Source organism: Galeopterus variegatus, unplaced genomic scaffold (genome assembly GCF_000696425.1).
Source record: "Galeopterus variegatus unplaced genomic scaffold, G_variegatus-3.0.2 Scaffold1832, whole genome shotgun sequence".
NCBI lineage: Eukaryota > Metazoa > Chordata > Mammalia > Dermoptera > Cynocephalidae > Galeopterus > Galeopterus variegatus.
This window is the reverse complement of record NW_007727943.1, coordinates 326590-336091: the sequence shown is the minus strand read 5'-3', so window position 1 is coordinate 336091 and position 9502 is coordinate 326590. Positions and strand designations below refer to the sequence as shown.

At 39.9% G+C, this 9502-nt stretch overlaps 1 protein-coding gene across 1 annotated transcript; it reads left to right on the top strand.

Moving 5' to 3' along the window:
- The first annotated feature begins 7754 nt into the window (after positions 1-7754).
- XCR1 (chemokine (C motif) receptor 1) lies at positions 7755-8759 on the top strand. The gene has a single exon (XM_008579214.1). It carries the CDS (start codon positions 7755-7757, stop codon positions 8757-8759), a length of 1005 nt encoding a protein of 334 aa, XP_008577436.1.
- Positions 8760-9502: the final 743 nt, after the last annotated feature.

Here is a 9502-nt window from a genome sequence, read left to right as displayed (position 1 = left end):
ACACACACACACACACACACATACCATCAACTGGCCAATAAATCTGTGAAGTTAATGCCCAGTCTCAAAATAATATGAAATTTGAATCAAAACAGCATGATATTACTATTCTCCTTTCAGAATGACCACAACTGTAAAAGTTAGTAACATCCAATTTGACCAGGTACATGGAAATGGACACTTTTGTACACTGTTGTGAAAACGTAAATAAATACAACCATTTTAGAGGAAAATATGGCAATATTTACCAAAATGTAAAATTTACAAACCCATTAATCCATCACTTCTAGAAATCAATCCTACAGAAATATTAACACCAGTACATTAAAGATATATGCACATAGATGCTCCCTGTAGCATTGTAATTTAACAAGTTAGAAGCAAACTGGGTGTCCATCAACAGAGAAATAGGTAAAGTATGACACTGCAATGCAGTGGAACACTTTTCAGCTCTTAAAAATGGTGAAATGGGCTTAGAAAATGCCCATGCCCTTTTGTTTAAGAGAAAAACAAAGGATAGATGAATGTACATGGAATGATCCCAATTTTGTAATAAACACTATGCAGTTGTTTGTATGTGAATAAATAAAAATGTATAAATGTTTTACAAGTGTAGAAAATGTCTAGAAAGATATAAACTGAAATATTGACTATAGAAGCAGTCCGGTTTCAGCTCCAACATGTAAAGAGCTCAGCATCATCTCCTCAGCCCTCACAACAAGAAAAAGCTGAACAAACTGAAAATCAATGACTTTTCTTAGATCCACTTGAGAATTCAGGTCTCAGGACAAGCTACCAACCACAAAACTGGAGACTACAGAGCAGTCTGCCTGAAGCAGAAGCCACTTGAGTCAGTAACTGGAAGGTACACTTAAACAGTAACTTCAATGAATTGCTGGAAGCTGATTATGGACGAGTGCAAGAGGGAAAAACTCCTGGGGTTCATTCTAAGGGAAACCCGCACACTTTCATGGGATTTACCCCAGAGCCCCACAAGGTTTCACATGGTGAAGATAAGAGAAAAATCTTCTTGTGTTTAGCCATGGGGAGGGGAAACATAACCATTTTGAAATACACCCAGGGGAAAGATAAGCATTTTGAAATAAGTCTAGAGCTTTCTCAGTAACAAATGTCTATGCAACAAGAGAAAAGACTTTNACGAGTGCAAGAGGGAAAAACTCCTGGGGTTCATTCTAAGGGAAACCCGCACACTTTCATGGGATTTACCCCAGAGCCCCACAAGGTTTCACATGGTGAAGATAAGAGAAAAATCTTCTTGTGTTTAGCCATGGGGAGGGGAAGGAAACATAACCATTTTGAAATACACCCAGGGGAAAGATAAGCAGTTTGAAATAAGTCTAGAGCTTTCTCAGTAACAAATGTCTATGCAACAAGAGAAAAGACTTTACCAGAGCCTTATGCTATGTGGGGAAAGGAAAATAACCAACTGTAGTCTCCTCTAGCCTTCCTGTCTCAATAAATTGGGGAAGAGGGAATGTAGAAGCACTTGTGAAGGTCACATCCCAAAGACACAGATACCACTTCATAACCACTTCTCATAAAATAAAATAAAATAAAATAGGGCCGGCCCAGTGGCTCACTCGGGAGAGTGCGGTGCTGATAAATAAAATAAAATAAAAAATAAAATAAAATAAAATAAAATAAAATAAAATAAAATAAAATAATAAAATAAAATAAAATAAAATAAAACAAAATAAATAAATAAAATAAAATAAAATAAAATAAATAAAATAAAATAAAATAAAATAAAATAAAATAATAAAATAAAATAAAATAAAATAAAATAAAACAAAATAAATAAATAAAATAAAATAAAATAAAATAAATAAAATAAAATAAAATAAAATAAAATAAATAAAATAAAATAAAATAAAATAAAATAAAATAATAAATAAAATAAAATAAAATAAAATAAATAAATAAATAAAATAAAATAAAATAAATTAAAATAAATTATAAAATAAATAAAATAAAATAATTGAAATTAACAAGTGTTCAAGTGTTCATAGGGGTGTGAAGAAATTGGAACCTGTCTCCTACCTGTCTCTGTCTGAGACTCTTCACAATAGTCTTCCCCCACCTTTCTCCAGGCTTCTGGGCAGGGAAGGTGTTTCAGTTTCTTTAAGTGAAACATTAAATGGGAAAGTACCATTTCTGACTCAAGACACATGTAAAGCGGTGTGGATTCAGGTGAGTTCCTTTACAGACATTCTAAACTTATATTTTCCTCTAATTTTAATAGCCTCTCCTAGGAGTTCTTAAACTTGGTGGGCAGCAGAACCACCTGGAGGGCTAGTCAATGCGCAGGTTTCTGAGTCCCACCTCTAGAGGCTTTGATTTGTTTGTCTGAGGACTCCCAAGAGTTTGCATTCTTTTTAGAAAAGCTGGTCTGTGGACTGTACATTGAGTAGACCTGATCTTTGTTATGTGTTGAAGGAATTGGAGAGGTTTGTTTGGGTGTAAGCCTTTATGTAAGGCCTTGTTATCATATGGGTGGTTGTAAAATTTAGAGCTGTAATTTCTCAATCTAAATTACATTGTAGTCTAGAAAGCTAACTTCACTCCCTTAGAGTTGAGGTGGATCTTGGAGATTGGGACAGAGAGGGATGTCAGACAAAAGACAGCCAAACCCCTAGAATGTAACTTGGAGAGGTTTGGGGTTTGGCATCATTCTCTTTTGTATCTCCAAGGCTTTCCAGTTCCAGAACATACAAACATCTGAAATTTTTGAGTAAATAGATTAATAATCAACAGAAAAATGGAATGGTTTTTGTAGATGCCCAATATCTCTCTTATTTATAATTTTCTGAGAGTTTTATAAACTCTGAGGTGTTGAATTTTGTCAAGTGCTTTTCTGTATTTATCAAAAAATAAAATATATTTTTTGCCTTTTTTCTGTTAATATGGTGACTGATTGATATTCAAATATTAAAACTACCTTACATTTCTGGGATAAAGCTTACTTGGTCATTTTGTGTTATCTTTTTAAATATAGTGCTGGATTTGATTTGCTAATATTTTGTTAAGGATTTTTGTTTCTGTGTTCATGAAGAATATTGGTTTGTAGTTTTCTCTTATTGTAATTTTTTGTCTGATTTTGGTATCAGGGTTATGCTGTCCTCATAAAGCAAATTGGGAAGTGATTTTTGTTTCTGTGTTCATGAAGAATATTGGTTTGTAGTTTTCTCTTATTGTAATTTTTTTTGTCTGATTTTGGTATCAGGGTTATGCTGTCCTCATAAAGCAAATTGGGAAGTATTCCATCCTCTATTTCAGATAGTCTATGTAAGATTGGTGTTATTTCTTCCTCAAATGTTTAAACAAAATTCACTAGATGAAAAATCATCTAGTTCTGGAGTTTTCTTTGGGGCAAGGCTTTTTTTTAATACTTAATCATATTTCTATAATAACTGTAGGGCTATTCAGACTTGCCATATAATCTCATGTCAGTTTTGGTATGTTGAATTTTTTAAGAAATTTGTCCATTTCATTTAAAGCTGTTGAATTTGTTAACAAAAGATTGATCATAATATTTATTTATTATTCTTTTGAAGTTTATAAGATCTTAGCAATAATTCCTTTTTCATACCTGTTATTGACAATTTGTTTTCTCACTCTTTTTGTTCTCAATTAATCTAGCTAAAGTTTTATCAATTAAACATTTCTTTTTTCAAATAACCAATTTTGGTTTTGTTTATTTTCTCTCTTTCTTACTTTCTATTTTTTATTTCTGCTTTTATTTTTATTATTACTTTCCTTCTGCTTATGTTGAGTTTAATTTGCTCTTCTTTTTGTAGCTTCTTATTAGGTCTTTTATTTTAGACCTTTATTCATCTCTAATATAAACATTTAAAGTTATAAACTTCTCTACAAGAGCTGCTTTAGTTGCATCTCATGAATTTTGGTATGTGGTACTTTCGGTATTATTTAGTTCAAAATATTTTATAATTTGCCTTTTGATTTCTTGACTCATAGATTCTTTAAAAGTATGTTGTTTTATTTCCAAATTATTGGAGCTTTTCTAGATATATTATTGTTATCGATTTCTAATTCCTTTTGGGTCTTTTATATAACTTGTCTTTCTCTGTCAAGATTTCCTATTCATTATGGATCTTTCCATTCACTACAAATATATTTTCCCTTATTTCCTTGAGCACAGTTATAATGGTTGCATTTTAATGTTTATTTGCAAATTTCAACATGTGGCTCATCTCAGAGTCAGTTTCTCGAATGTCTTTTCTTTTGAATATGGGTCATGTTTTCCTTTTTCTTCATATGATCAGTAATTTTGAATTGTATCCTGAGCATTGTGAATGTTATGTTGTGGAAACTCTGGATTCTGTTTTATTCTGCTGAAAAGCATTGATTATTTGTTGTTGGTTTGTTTTAGCAGGCATTTAACTTGATGGACTCAAACTCTAAGCTCTGTCTGCCCTGAAATAGGCAGCTGTTCAAATCTCAGTTCAGTTCTTTCAGCTTTCACTAGCGCATTCATGGTTCAGAGGTCAGCCAAACAGTTAGGCAGAGTTTATACACAGAATTTGCGACTCTTGCTCTCTAATCTTTGCCTTTCTGTGATTTCTCCCCTCACTTTCTGGTGGCTGTACTTGCCCCAAACTTAGTCATGTGGTTCTTGAAGACAGGAAAAAGTGTGAGTTTTTCACTAGAGTTTTAGCTGCCCCTTATGACCAGCTCCTGAATTAGGCCAAAGCCATAAAAAAGGGAATCTTACCCAGTGCCATTCAGCTGTTCTCTTCTTTCCACTGCCTAATCCCCTTCAGTATCCAACTGCTTTTGGTAGCTCGTCAGTGCCCTCAAGAACTTTTGGGGCATTTTGTTTGTTCATTTTTTGGTTCAGGGGTTTATAGTTCTTATCTGTAGAGGTGTTGGTTACATAGGAACTTACTCAGCCATCAAAGAAGTAAAACCCACTTATGTTATTTTCTATACAATGAATAATCCAGTATTTGATAGCTAGGCAGACGTGAACTGAAAAGTCCTCTTACCGACACATTAAGCTGTACTATTCAGGACCACAGATCAAGAAAAGGCTGAGTAAGGTGGGGAGAGATGGAAATTAACTGGATTGGCTCATGGCTCCCTGTTATCCCAGACCAGCCTGAGGACTTTTTTTATTCTGGAAAGTTGAGAGAGAGGGGAGGAAAATGTGAACTTCCCTGAGAAGAAAAGTGTGTGATTATTCTGCGTGGCAATATATGCAACATGAATTGTCATCCAAGGAAGCCAACTCATCTCTGTGTTCTGTACTTGAGATAGATGTTAAAACACTGAGAGTTTGTAAAACTACTTGTCTTTTGGTAAATTAAAATAAAGGTTGGGTGGGAGATATCTTCTTTCTCAGGAGAAGCCATTTAATTTTGAGAAATTTCTAACCATGAAGCTGGGTGCTGTTGTTAAGGTGTGTCAGTCTGGACTGTCTGATGGGTCATGGAAAGACAAGAGTTGTTCAGTAGACTTGGGGATCACCTATATGATATGAAGGGCGCTTAGAAGCCCTCTGTCCCAAAACAACCCCACTTCCAATCTGTCACACTACAGGAAATCCCAGATATTGGTCTAATCTCTAACTTCATTCTGCACTATAAGTTTCTTGTAGGTGGACACTGTTTATTGTTCATGTCTATCCAACGTCCATCAGAGTGCCTGGCACATGTTAGTTATCATTAAGGACTGCTTCATTGAGTCAGATATGCCCATCTTTAAAATGTAAATACCCAGTTTCTATATGTCAGGAAAATTAAAATACCATAGACATAATTGAGAGTTTAAGCACAGTGGGTTGACAATACTAAGTAAAGTGGTCTTTAAAATCCATAAGAAAGGGCCGGCCCGGTGGCGCACTGCTACAGTGCACCGCTTGGGAGTGCGGCGGCACTCCCGCCGAGGGTTCGGATCCCACATACAGACCGGTTCCCGCTCACTGGCTGAGCGAGGTGCGGGCGTGACACCGAGGGTTGCGATCCGTTGCCGGACATGAAAAAAGACAAAAAGGAAAAAAAAAAATTCATAAGAAAAACATTATTATTCCAAGTAGAAAAATGAGCAAAATCTATAAATCTTCCCGCTCACTGGCTGAGCGAGGTGCGGGCGTGACACCGAGGGTTGCGATCCGTTGCCGGACATGAAAAAAGACAAAAAGGAAAAAAAAAATCCATAAGAAAAACATTATTATTCCAAGTAGAAAAATGAGCAAAATCTATAAATCTTTTAAAAAATAAGAAACTCAAGGGGACAATAAACATAAAACCATGTGAATTCCTCTTTAGGAATCAAAGAATACAGAATAAAACCTCCATGCATTATATTTTCAACTGTCAACATTATGGTCTCTGGAAACACATATTGACTTGACTAAAAAAGGATAAATTTCCTAAAATGGGATAAATTTTGAGACCCTCTTATTATTCCTCTTACCCAAACCTAGATAAGTGAGGAACTCAGGCTATTTCTCTAATTTTCCTCCTCAAAATATGATGTAATACAGCCTGGGTTCCAATCTTGGCTCTCTGTGTGGCTCACCAGATTTACAAATTTGAGAAGGTCATTTCACGAGACTGAACCTCAGTTTCCTCTCCTGTAAAGTGGAGGTGGCCATGCTTTACCGAGAGTTGCAGGATTGAATGAACAGGTAAGTATAATATGTTAGCACAGTGCCTGGCACATAGTAGGTGATGGAAATGCTCTTACTTGGTTCAGGCCGCTGCTTCACCCAAGTCTCCTAACCTCCTTCTATAAGCTTCATTTACCTCTCTCAATGAAAATTCCAGCTCTTCTAGGTACTTTCCCTCCCTTTTCTCTCCTCAGCTTTCTAGTCTCACATTCCTACTATCTCACCAACAGAGAGGGTTGGGTGAGTTTGACTCAACGTAGTTTTCTTATCTACTCCCCTCCTCCCCTCCCACTGGACATTTAGGTTGTTGCCACATGCTTGCATCTGTAAGACTTGCTGTAAACCAAACTCCCAGATTATGAAGCTTTCTGCTCTGAGTTAATCCTCTGTGTTAGTAAGGATTTGGTCTCCTAGAGTCTCAATGTTCATAGCAGTCTTGAGATTATTTTGCTCTGTCTGTGTCCTCTCTTTTCAGGGCTGTTCCAGGAAACAGCAAGTTCCCCAACACAATCCTGCTATAAGGATTTCTGCACTTTATGGGAGGAAGGAATGGAGGGTGAGGAGGAAGAAAGGGAGGGCAGGAGGGAAAGTAAAAGCTCACTAGATATTTGTGGAATGAATGAAGGAATGACTCTGGGATCATTAGTCCTATTTTGTTGATAAGGAATTGAAGCTCAGAAAGATTAAATAGCTTGCCCAAGAGTACAGTAATGGGGCCTAAATTTGGTCTCAGGTCTTTGAATCCAGTTCTGCTGCTCTCCCCCTACTGGGAGACTGGTCCAGCTTAGTGCTACGCAAGTGCCAGTCTGCAAGGAGAAAGGGGGCTTGTGACAGAATATAAATCAATGCACTGCTTCCTTCATCAAGGAGGTCTTGCTATGGGGAAAAGAAAAGTTAGTCAAACTAAACAATATGCTTAGTGACTTTAGTTCTGACACAAGTTCACAATCCCATTACAAACAGTTCACCAGCTGGCAGGTGGTCTGTGGGCCATACTTTTTTTTATATAATAAGGGTCCTATTGATCTCTAGCCTAACCACATGGTTTCAACTCCGTGTCTCCATCATATCAGGCTCTCAGCGCCCCTGCCATCTGGTCCGGATGGAGTCCTCAGGCATCTCAGAGTCCACCACCTATTTTGATTACAATCCTCAGATCCTTCTGTGTGAGAGCACGACTTTTGTCGTGGCCACCTTCACCACCACCATCCTGTACTGCCTGGTGTTCCTCCTCAGCCTGCTGGGCAACAGCCTGGTGCTGTGGGTTTTGATGAAGTACGAGAGCCTGGAGTCCCTCACCAACGTCTTCGTCCTCAACCTGTGCCTCTCAGACCTGGTTTTCTCCTGCTTGTTGCCCGTGTGGATCTCGGGGTTCTACTGGGGCTGGGTGCTGGGAGACTTCCTCTGCAAGCTCCTCAACATGGTCTTCTCCATCAGCCTCTACAGCAGCATCTTCTTCCTGACGGTCATGACCGTCCACCGCTACCTGTCGGTGGTGAGCCCCGTCTCCAGCTTGCGCGTCCACTCCCTCCGCTGCCGCCTGCTGGTGACCACGGCCGTGTGGGCAGCCAGCATCCTGTCCTCCATCCCCGATGCCATCTTCCATGAGGTGCTTTCTTCGGCTTGTGACTATTCCGAGCTCAGGTGGTTCTGCGCCTCGGTCTACCAGCACAACGTGTTCTTCCTGCTGTCCCTGGGGATTATCCTGTTCTGCTACGTGCAGATCCTCAGGACGCTGTTCCGCTCGCGCTGCCGACGGCGCCACCGGACGGTCAGGCTCATCCTCGCCATCGTGGCGGTGTACTTCCTCAGCTGGGCGCCCTACAACCTCGCGCTGCTGCTGCAGGCGCTGCTCAAGACCGGGCTCATCCGGAGCTGCGAGTTCAGCCAGCGGCTGGCCTACGCCCTGCTCGTCTGCCGCAACGTCGCCTTCTCCCACTGCTGCTTCAACCCGGTGCTCTACGTCTTCGTGGGGGTCAAGTTCCGCAGGCACCTCAAAAGGCTGCTGCTCCAGCGGTTCTGGATCTGCCGGCAGCAGGCAGCCAGCCCTCCGCCGTTCCCGCTGTCCCCCGGCGCCTTCAACTATGACGGCGCCTCCTTCTACTGAGCGGAGTGTGGTGGCGCGGGCCGAGCGGGACCGGGAGCGAGGACACGCAGCAGCGGGGATGCCACCTACGGCCGCGGGCGCGGGTGGGGGGACTCACTGCAGCCGTGGTCCTCCTGGCCGCTCCCCCGTGAGAAAGGGGCTTCCCTCCTGGGAACTTTACAGTGCCATCCAGAAAAACATTTCTTAGACTCTGAGTTCATCATTCATTCCTTCATTTAGACATGGATCTCTTATCAGTGCTTGGTTCCAAAGGTTCTAAAACATGAAAGGATTCTGAGAAAGGAGAATCTTTCCAGACCTTAAGAAGGCCTGAAGCTCAATGTGTGTGGTAATTGTGCCGTGCAGGCTGATGGCAAGATGGTCTCTCCTTCCCTGACTGTAGGATGCACCAGCTGATTTGTTCACTTTGATCTGACTCTGTACTCCTTGGTGACTGCTGGTTGAGACTGTTGGCAGGACAAGAGTAACTGTACCCTCAACTAAGCACAGTCACAGTGAAATCTGGACTCTAAAATCCCACGACTAGACTGGAGATATGATCTGTATCTAGCTCCAGTTCCTGGCATTAATTATTCAGCCCATAAATATTTTTATGGGCTGCAGGAATGATTGTAATAATGCTACCTTCTGCACTAAGTATTTATTCACAGGATACAAAGATGAACAAGGTACCCTCCAGGTGCCAGCAGTCAAGCCCTGAAGGCACAGATAAATGAACACCCACCTGGTGAAGGCATCCAGGT

Excerpts from the sequence above, each read along its gene's own strand:
- XCR1 (XM_008579214.1), top strand. The coding sequence starts at position 7,755 with ATGGAGTCCTCAGGCATCTCAGAGTCCACCACCTATTTTGATTACAAT.